Source organism: Eriocheir sinensis, unplaced genomic scaffold (assembly GCF_024679095.1).
Source record: "Eriocheir sinensis breed Jianghai 21 unplaced genomic scaffold, ASM2467909v1 Scaffold251, whole genome shotgun sequence".
In the NCBI taxonomy this organism is placed as follows: Eukaryota; Metazoa; Arthropoda; class Malacostraca; order Decapoda; family Varunidae; genus Eriocheir; species Eriocheir sinensis.
In genome coordinates, this window is record NW_026111556.1 from 285,001 (window position 1) to 295,810 (window position 10,810).

The following is a 10,810-nucleotide window of genomic DNA, read 5'->3' on the forward strand; positions in this document are numbered from 1 at the left end:
ATAGAGAGTGGAGGAAAGTGGAGGAAAGAAAATGGAGACGTAGGTAAAAGATTGAAGCTAAAAAGGTAGAAGGAAAATATAGGAAGTTGAAATGGAAACTGGAGAAAAAGGAAAGAGGAAACTGGAGGAAACTGAAAGGGTAAGGTAGAGAGTGGAGGTTTGTGGAGGAAAGAAAATGGAGACGTAGGTAGAAAAGGGAAGGTAAAGAGGGCGTAGGAAAGAAAGAGGAGGAGGTTGGAAGGGAGACAGGGAAGAAGGAAAGAGGAAGGTAAAGAGGGTGTAGGAAAAAAAAGAAGAGGCTGAAATGGAGACTGAGGGAAGAAGGAAAGAGTGAAGGTAAAGAGGGCGTAGGAAAAAAAAGAAAAGGAGGTTGAAATGGAGACTGAGGGAAGAAGGAAAGAGTGAAGGTAAAGAGGGCGTAGGAAAAAAAAGAAAAGGAGGTTGAAATGGAGACTGAGGGAAGAAGGAAAGAGTGAAGGTAAAGATGGCGTAGGAAAAAAAGAAAAGGAGGTTGAAATGGAGACTGAGGGAAGAAGGAAAGAGGAAACTGGGGTAACGAGGGATTGTGGAGGAGAGAAAAGGGGAGGGTGTGAGAGGGGAAACTGAGGGGAACAATCAACAAATATAACTACTACTACTACTATTACTACTACTACTACTACAAAATCAACACAAAAACAGTAACAGCAACAATAACAACAGCAGGAGCAGCGAGTAGCGGGCTTTTTTTTTTTATTATTGTTTCCTTTTTTTTTGTGCCTTTGAGCTGTCTTTGTTGTAAAAAAAACTACAACCATCACCACACCACCACCAAACCACCATAACAATCACCCTCACCACCACAACCAACAGAAACAAGAATAACTACCACAACCAAATCCACACAAAAACAACAACAGGAACAACAGTAACACCTTCTACAATCACAATACCAATACCAAACCACCGAAGCCACCCCTAGAAATCACCCCCCCCCACCACCACCACCACCATCACCCCCCCCTCCCCCCAACAACAACAACAAGACCACCAACACAAGGGACAAAACGCAATTAGGAAATGTCCCGTTGCGGAGACTAACACCAGCAACGCAGCCCACCAGATAAGGGTTGTGAGTGTGCCCTGGGGAGCATTAACTATGGGGAGAAGGGACGAGGGGAGGAAGAAGGGGAGGAAGATGGTAGCAGAAGAGGGAAGATGTAGAGAGGAGCGAGGAGGAAGACGGGAAGAGGATGAGAGGGTTAAGGTAGGAAGGAAGATGGTAGCAGAAGAGGGAAGATGTAGAGAGAAGCGAGGAGGAAGACAGGAAGAGAATGAGAGGGTTAGGGCAGGAAGGAAGATGGTACTAGCAGAAAGAAGATGTAGAAAGAGGGGTAACAGAAGGAAGAAGATGGTAACAGGAAGATAAAGAAGGGAGAAAAAGGAGAAAGAAGGTAACAGGGAGAATGAGATGTAGAGGGGACTAGGTCTGAGCAATGGGAGAGGAGAGGTGGATCTGAGCAGAGAAGAGGGGAAAGAAAAAGATGAGGGGAACGTAAAGGAATATTGGATTGGAAAGGGGAAAGTGATCTCAACTTCGGAGAGAGGAAGAAGGGATGCCAATTGTAGGGGTAAGAAAGAGGGGAATCGTGTTGGAGCGTGGGAAGGGGGAAAGAAAGAGAGGAGAGGAGGAAATGGAAAGAAATAAGATTGAAAAGGGGACTGGAAAATTGAATTGGGGAGGGGAAGAAGGGGAGATATGGGAACGAATGAGAGAAAGGAGGGGAAATAAGTTAAGCCATAGGAAGGGAAAGAAAGATATGAGGAAAGGGGAAAAAACTATTGGGTTGGGATGGGAAAGCAAAAATCAAATTGGGGAGGAGAAAAAGGGGAAATATGGGAACGAACGAGGGAAGGAAAGAGAAAGGAGGGGAAATGAATTAAAGCAAGGGAGGGGAAAGAAAAAGAGGAGAGGAGGAAAGGGAAAGAAATTAGATTGAAAAGGGTACTGGAAACTTGAATTGGGGAGGGGAAGAATGGGAGATATGGGAACGAATGAGGGAAGGAAAGAGGAAAGGAGGGGAAATGAGTTAAAGCAAGGGAGGGGAAAGAAGGAGATGAGGAGAGGAAAGGGAAGGAAATACTGGATTGGGAAGAAAGAGAAAAAAGATCAAATTGGAGAAGGGAAGGAGGGATGAAAAAGGAATGGGAAAGAAAGAAAGAAAGAAAGAAAGAAAGGAAGGAAGGTAGCTTTGACTGGCAGAATGGAAGAAAGAAACAAAGGAAGAGAAAAAAAAGAAAAAAATGAAGGAATAGAAGGGAACGTTGACTGGAAGAATGAAAGAGGACAAAAAAAATGACGAAATATAAAACACAAATGGCAGATGACCTAGAATGATTACAAAACATTACACATAAACACTAAATAAAATGGACATACATATAGATAGAGACTGAATTCAAATGTCAATCAGTAACGCAGAGGGATTAATTAATGTTATGAGGAAAGAAGAAAAAACACGTAAGGCAAAAAAAAAATAATAAACAAAAAAAAACGTATCAATATCAGCATTACGCAAATATAAAAATAACGATGCCCCAAAAAAATATACAAGAATAAGTTTGTTTTATGTTAATGGGTGTCGTTTGCGAGAGAGAGAGAGAGAGAGAGAGAGAGAGAGAGAGAATCTGTTCATTGGCTGACAAGACACATGACGGGCCGTGATTGGTTGGGAGAAACACAAGGCAAGCGCTGATTGGCTGCTGCGAGAATGAGGTGTTTTATTACCTTACACACACACACACACACACACACACATACACACACACACACACTATCTCTTAAAAGAGTATTTCTCAATCCCTTATCGTATGATCCTGTTTTCCTTTGCAAATGTGTGTTTGTGTGTGTGTGTGTGTGTGTGTGTGTGTGTGTGTGTGTGTTACTCTCTCTCCCAATCTAATGGGTTACACACACACACACACACACACACACACACACACACACACACACACACACACACACACACAATATAATAATAAAAAAAATAATAATAATAATAATAATAATAATAATAATAATAATAATAACAATCCTCATATAACTACTAAAGGAAAAGAAAAATAACTAGGAAAGAAGAAAAAAAAATAAACAAAGGATAAAAAGGAAGGACGATGTGAACGAAAAGAACGAGAACAAAAAAAAAAAACTGAAGAGGATAACAAAAAGATAAGTAAGGATGTGATGATAAAGAGGCTTAGAGAGGTCTGGAGGAGCGCTGGATAATAGAAGAAGAGGGAGGAAGAGGAAGAAGAAGAAGAGGAGAAGGAGGAGGAGGAGGAGGAAAGGGAGGCTAAGGAGGTGGATAAATAGGAGGACGAACATGAAGAGGAGGAGGAGGAGGAGGAGGAGGAGGAGGAGGAGAGGAGGCTATGGTGAGAACTAAAGTGATTATTGATTAACGATTATAAGGAAGGTACAAGGTCGTGGGCGAGGACGTTTTTATCATTATTATTATCATTATCATTATTATTATTACTATTACTATACGACCATCATTATCATCATTGCTTTTATTATCGACTCTCCTTTAACAATTGACTGAGGAGGAGGAGGAGGAGGAGGAAGGTTACACAAGAAAAGGAAGAGGTTTGTTTAGGAGTCCAGAGCATTTTTGGGTCTTGCGTCTCCGTGGATCTGAAGTTAGGAGTGGCAGTAGTAAGTAGAAAGAGTTGTGTGTAGTAGTTTTATGTAGTTTTGAGTTGTAGGAAGAAAAAAAACACTTACGTAAGATGTTGCGAGGATTTCTTGGCATCTGTGGGTCTGGAGTTAGGAGTTGTGGTAGTAGAAAGAGTAGTGAATGAGTTGTTAATAAAGAGAGGCTTGTTAAGTTCCGAAGAGTATTAGTAGTAGAAGTAGTAGTACTGGTTGTCAAGTAAGAGTAGTGGCTGTAGTAGTAGTAATAGTAGTAGTAGTAGTAGTAGTAGTAGTAGTAGTAGTAGTAGTAGTAGTAGTAGTAATCCTCTCTGACCTCTCTTTTGGTCACTCTTTACTTTTCTCTATTATGGAAGTGGTGAGTAGCGAGCTTCTTTTTCTACACTCTTTTTGTTGCCCTTGAGCCGTCTCCTTTGTTGTAAAAAAAGTAGTAGCAGTAGTAGTAGTAGTAGTAGTAGTAGTAGTAGTAGTAGTAGTGGTGGTGGTGGTGGTTGTCAATAAGCAGATGGTAGTTGCGTGAGAAATTAAGAGGGGCTTTGAGGGTATTAGGTTAAGTTGTTGAGGACATAAGGTTCGCCTCTTATGGTGAGAGATATAAGGTTGCTCTGTGAAGGTCCTGAAGTTGGCGTGTTTGGTGTTGTGTGTATGAGGTTCCGTTGTCTTATGAGGTTCGTTTCTTGTGGTAAGGGATGTTAAAGTGTGTTGTTGTCAAGTTCAGGATCCGACATGAGAAATTTTACGTGGCTGAGAGCGTTAAAATTTCAGTCAAGTTTGTGTTTGTGTTCATCGATTTGTGAGCCACGGGGGTCGAGCGGCGCGTGGCTGAGTGTGGCGGAGTGTGACCTTGTTGGGCTGAGGGATTAGTGTGGCCGGAGTGTGACCTTGTTGGGCTGAGGGATTAGTGTGGCCGGAGTGTGAGGGAGAGGAGGAAGAGGGATTGGGAGGATGAAGGAGCTGTGTGTTGAGGGGAGTGATGGGATTATGATGATGATGATGATTAAGATGATGATGATGGTGAGGGAAGAGTAGATGGAAGTGAATGAGTTGTGAGAGGTTATAATGATGATAATGATGATAATATTGATGGTAATGATGATGATGATGGTGAGGGAAGTGTTGATTGAAGTGTATGAGTTGAGAGGTTATGATAATGATGATGATGATGATGATGATAAAAATGATGATGATGGCGATGTAAGTATTGAGGGAAGTAAATATGTTGTGTAAAGTTATAATGATGATAATGATGATGATAAAAGACGATGAAAATGATGATAAAAGATGATGACGATGACAAGGGAAGTGTAGAGGGAAGTGAACGAGTTATGTGAACTTATAATGACGAAAATAATGACGATAATGATGACGATAATGAAGACGAAGAAGATTCACTTTTTTATACTAATATGTCTCATCAAACTAATACTATCATTACTCTTAAACCTGTTACCTCATTTTCTTCCGATGTATATGTGTATGTATATATGTACGTATGTATGTATGTATGTGTGTATGTATGTATGTATGTATGTGTGTATGTATGAATGTCTGTCTGTCTGTCTGTGTGTGTGTGTGTATGTATGTATGTATGTATGTATGTATATGTCCCCAAAAGAATAACAAGTGAAGGGGTTACACACACAAAACATAGCTCAAACAAAACAACAATAAAAAAAAAAACTGCAGTCTTTGTGTTTGTTCAACCCAATCGCTTCAAATGTTTGCTTTTGTGCTGTGTGAGTCTAATATTTTTTTTTCCCTCCCCTTGTTGCGACGCGGTAGTGCTTGTGTTGTGTGTGTGTGTGTGTGTGTGTGTGTGTGTGTGTGTGTGTGTGTGTGTGTGTGTGTGCTTGGCCTTCACATAATTTATATCGCGACACTCAGAGGAGCTACACTGTTTTATTTGCCTTTCAATCTTGTATTTATCGACATGAAAGGAAACTGAACCTGCCCCTGTGGTACTGAAGGAAAAGGCTTTGTAGTTAGGAGGATAAGAGGAGGAGGACTAGGAGGAGAAGAGGAGGAGGAAGAAGAAGAAGAAGAAGAAGAAGAAGAAAATGAAGAAGAATAACAGGAAGAAGATGATGAAGAAGAAAAAGAAGAAAAAGAAGAAGAAGAAGAGCAAGAACAGGAACAAGAACAGGAAGACGATGATGAAGAAGAAAAAGAAGAAAAAGAAAAAGAAAAAAGAGAAGAAGAAGAAGAAGAAGAAGAAGAAGAAGAAGAAGAGGAGGAGGAGGAGGAGGAGGAGGAGGAGGAGGACTTTGTGGAGCTTTATTGAGGAGTAAATATTTGCTCTCCTCCAATCAGAATGTTCGTACCTTCTTGAATTTTGGATAACGACGTCTCCGCTTTGAAAGACCCGGAAGAGGAGGAGGAGGAGGAGGAAGAAGAAGAAGAAGAAGAAGAAGAAGAAGAAGAAGAAGAAGAAGAAGAAGAAGAAGAAGAAGAAGAAGAAGAAGAAGAAGAAGAAGAAGAAAAAGATGAAGAAGAAAACGAAGCAAAAGAAGAAGAAAACGAAGAAGAGGGAAAAGGAGGAGGAAGAAGAAGAAGAAAAAAAAGAAAAAGAAGAAGAGCAGGAGGAGGAGGTGGAGAAGGATAAGAGGAAGGTATAGATCAGCACAACACCTTTACAGCAACAACAACAAGAACAACAATAAACAAAATCGTACAAAGCCGAGAAAAAGTAAATTATGTAAAAAATAAAAATGTAAGAAAAAATAATACAAGAAAAAAAGTTAAACCCACAGAAAAAAAAAAGAATTACCCCAAGAAAGTAAAAACATAAAACGGAAAATAAATCAATAAAAAAACTAAGCAAAAGGACAAAAATAACGCCGGTAATAAAGATGGCAAATAAAACTGCATACAATGACCCCTTAAAACCCTCCCTCCCCCTTCCCTCCCCTCCTTCTTTTCCATTCTCCTTTAAATCTTTCCCTTCCCCTTCCCCTTTCCTCGTCATTTCCCTTCCGCGCATTCATTTCCGCTTCCTGTTCACCTTTACCCTTCCACCCTTCCTTCCCTCTTCCCCTTTTACTCAATCTCTCACCGTTTCTCTCTTCCATTTCCCCCCTTCCCCTTTTCTTTTACTCCTTCCTCTTCTCCCTTCGTTTAACCCCATCCCCTTCCCTTTTCACCATTCCACAACCCCTTCCTTCAGTACAATTCCCCTATCCGGTACCCTTTCTACCCCTCTCCATTCCCTTTCCTTTCCAGCCATGCAAGTGTCCAGCCAGAGTGACTCACCTACCCCTTACCCCTTTCTCTATCCCCTACCCCTCCACCTTCCCCCTTCCCCCCTCCCCCGTCCCATAGCGGCAGCGTGACTCACCTTCGATCACCCCAGGCGAGGACAACATGGCTAGGTCGCCTGCTCTACATGGCGCCAGCGGGGACTCCTCTTCCAGCTCATCGGGGGTGAGGCACGTGTCACTGGAGGCCACCAACACGGTCAACGGGGAGCCAACACCACCACCGCCACCTCCGCCACCGCCGCCACCGCCTCCTCCACCACCACCACCGCCTCTTTGCACTCTGATCAACACTTTGGCTCACAGGTTCCTCGCGGTGCCAGTGCCCGGCAACGTGCGGTAGTCACTGACATCCACGCGGGGCAGGGCGGGGAAAGGCGCATGGGACCCTCTAAGACACTCCCACGACGCCCATGGTTGTGGATGTGGCTATGGATGACTGTGGCTAAGTACTGTTGTCGCTGCTGCTGCCACTACTGTTACTACCACTTCTGTTGCTACTGTTAATCTCTTGAGCTTCTCTTCATAACGTTCAATTGGGTTTTGTGTGGCTTGTGGTGTTCTCTGGCGGCCTTCGCTTCCTCTGTGTTTCCGCTCCTTTCTTCCTCCTTATTTTACTTCACGTTTTTTTTCGGGTTTACTCCATTTTTTATTCGAGTATTACATCCCTTTCTCTTTAGACCATCTTTTTCTTTCCCTCTCGCTCACGTCATTGGCTCGCTAGAATGTATGGTGTCGCCGCACTCACATCTACACACACAAACACGCATGGACGCACTCTCACACTAATTAAGTCGAGGGTTTGCTTGCTTCGTTCGCTTCTGTGCTCGCTTGTTCGTTCGCCTGCTTGCCCGCCTGCTTGCTCCTACCCCACACCCTGCGTCGCCTGTTCTGCTGCTGCCAAGGTAAATATCGATCGCGGAGAGCTCAGCGTTGGGCCACTCCCGCCTGCCACTGTCCGACTCACACTCGCTGCCAGCCACCCGGAGCCACCTGAGTCCGGGCCCCCGCCACCACCACCGCCGCCGCCGCCGCCATCTCGTCGCCACACACCGCCAGACACTTAATACCGGCAGGTTTTTATTTTCCCTCACTTCCTCGTCTCCCTACGCTCTGCCATTCCACACAGGCGCCTCGTGGGGTACATGCGCCAGGTAAGGAGCGTTTGGAGGCGTTACGAGCGGGGTTTCGGCGTCGTAGAGGAAGGGATGCAAGTTTTAAAAGCCGCGTTGCGATATCAGGGAAGGAAACTGCGTGTTTTGCTGAAGCTGTTCATGACCCAATGCTTTTTTTTCCTTTTTTTATGTTTCTGCGTTCTTCCTTGCAGGAGGTGAAAGGGTGCAGAGAACGACCACAACCGAGAGCACCACCACGATCATAACCACCACCACCACCACCATCCTAGCCTAACCATTACATGCATCCACCACTATCCACTCACCCAAACATGACCACCTACAAGTACCCCCCCATCCCCAACACAGCCTTAGTCCCTCCTGCAGTATCCACACACACACACACACACACACACACACACACACACACACACCATCACCACCACCACCACCACCACTGCTTGCTTCACCCCGCACGTTGCCACACGCCGTCGGCCCTCCACCGAGACATGAAGCTTCCGACAACACCGCCACAATTTTCCATCCTCCTATTTATAGAACTCCGCCCGCCTCATGGGATCCCCTGCCTCGGAAGCACACCCGCGCACACCCACCCGCACCCACGCACACCCGCGCCCGCCCCGCCATGGAGGCTGGAGGGGCCCTGGAATCACCCGCGGGGAACATAGCGGCACAACGGCAATCACCTCTACCTGGTTCACCTGGGGACGCGAGCCAGGTGTCCAGGTGTGTGTGTGTCCGCTCGCCCTCCGCAGACTCACCTGTTCCCCCTTAAACTTCCAGGTATTGCAGTTCCCCCTTCCCCGCCAGCCCGACCGACCTGCCCCAAGAACGCCTACTGCTTCTACTTATTACACCTGTTCTCCCTTAATATCGCAGGTGATGCTGATGATGCCAACCTGTCTCACGGATGGCTACTGATTAATATGACCCTTTACCCCCCCCCCCCCACACACACATATACATTCTTCTCTTCCTTCCTTTCCATTCTTCTTTTTCTCTATCCATTATCTCTTTTCCCTTATGCTTTCCTCATTTCGTGCATTCGTTTCTCCTTCCTCTTTAAAGTTACCCTTCTACACACACCTATTCTTTTTCTTCTTTCCCATTATTATTTTTCTCTTCCCATTATCTTTTCTCCCTTTCTTACTTTACTAATTTCTCTCGTGCATTCGTTTCTGCTTCCTCTTCAAATTTACCCTTCTACACACTCCTATTCTTCTCTTCCTTCTTTCTCATTATTCTTTTTCTCTTCCCATTATCTTTTCTCACCTTCTTACTTTCATTTCTCTCTCGTGCATTCGTTTCCGCCTCCTCTTCAAATCTACCCTTCTACCCTACCTTCCCCTTTCTTATCATCACGCATTATCGTTTTTGTCGATGTTGCTGATCATTTGTGAGAACGTGACGGTATTGCCTGGAGACATGAGGAAAAAGTTAAAGCTCTGGCGTGGAAGGGATGCGTAGGCGGGAAAGGAAGTAAAGAGAGGAGGAGAGAAGAGCGTACAGAAAGTGGAAGGGAGGAAAGGGGCGGAACCTAAACTGAGGGAGGATGTAAAAAAAAATGGCTGCTGGGGGAAGATGCGTGAGGTTTAAGGATGGGACTTCACACACACACACACACACACACACACACACACACACACACACACACGCAGGTAAGATGGTAGTCCGGGGCAAAGGTCTGTCTTCATGCATTTGACCATACTGCCTCCACCCCCCCCTCTCCCTCTCTCTCTCTCAGGAGGATGGTGGAGCCTCGGAATAAGGTGACAGCGTTATGAATGGCGGAAAGGTGTGAATGGTGGTGGTGGTGGCGGTGGTGGCGGCGGAGGTGGTGGTGGTGGTGGCGGAGGTGGAGGGAGGAAAGAATGGCTAGCGTCCGAGTGAATGAGGTGATCGTGGCCAGGAATGAGAGAGCGAGAGCGAGAGAGAGAGAGAGAGAGAGAGAGAGAGAGAGAGAGAGAGAGAGAGAGAGAGAGAGAGAGAGAGAGAGAGAGAGAGAGAGAGAATGTAGCTTTGAAGGACGAAACTAATTTACAATGCTATTCTGCTTCCTTCATCAACACAGCGAACCTCATACGAGACCCACGGCAAAGAACGCGGCTGTTAATCCTCACCTAAACTTAACTTGGTACGAGACACTGATATACTTAATGGATAAAAAAATAAAAAAAAGATAATCAAGCGTCTAGCAATACTGATAAGCGCAGCAAATATCTCACAGCAAACAGAATGAGTTTGTTTATATAAAAAAAAAAAACATTCTAAATCCAACAAGAGAAGATGGCGCCACTGTAAACAATTGCTTGCGCCATGACGGGCTGGGGCCGAATACCATCAAGGCCCCTCAAGCAAGCCTACCGGCGAAATAGGCGGAGACGTAAAAAACAAACAAAAAAACTATCATTTATAAACGTATGGAAACTGATATTGCCGTATGTAGTTTCTCTCAATAGAATAGAGAAAGACACTGGAAACACTCTTAGGTGAGGAGGCGAAACTTGCACAGCTACGGGAAAATAAATAAAAGAAGGGTAAAATAATTAACAGACAAATTTTCAATCAATATTCATCATGGAAAATATAAGACCTGAAAACCATTGACTCCGCAGTTGTTGTTTGACATAGAATAGCATATTGTCATGAATAAGAGAAGATGGAAGAGGAGGAAGAGAATAAAGAGGAGGAAAAGAAGGAGAAAGAAGAGGAGGGAGGAAGAGAAA

At 44.5% G+C, this 10,810-nt stretch overlaps 1 protein-coding gene across 4 annotated transcripts in view; it reads right to left on the minus strand.

The window, feature by feature from the left end:
- Positions 1-8,230, minus strand: part of LOC126991207 (synaptotagmin-14-like) — a 62,341-nt gene extending 54,111 nt beyond the window's left edge. The window contains exon 1 of one of the 4 annotated variants that reach the window (XM_050849981.1): positions 7,029-8,230. In XM_050849981.1, coding sequence (XP_050705938.1) covers positions 7,029-7,056 — 28 coding nt within the window. In that variant the 5' untranslated portion in view covers positions 7,057-8,230. The remainder of the gene's footprint in view (positions 1-7,028) is intronic. The other 3 variants (XM_050849982.1, XM_050849983.1, XM_050849984.1) reach the window with 3 other exon arrangements.
- Positions 8,231-10,810: the final 2,580 nt, after the last annotated feature.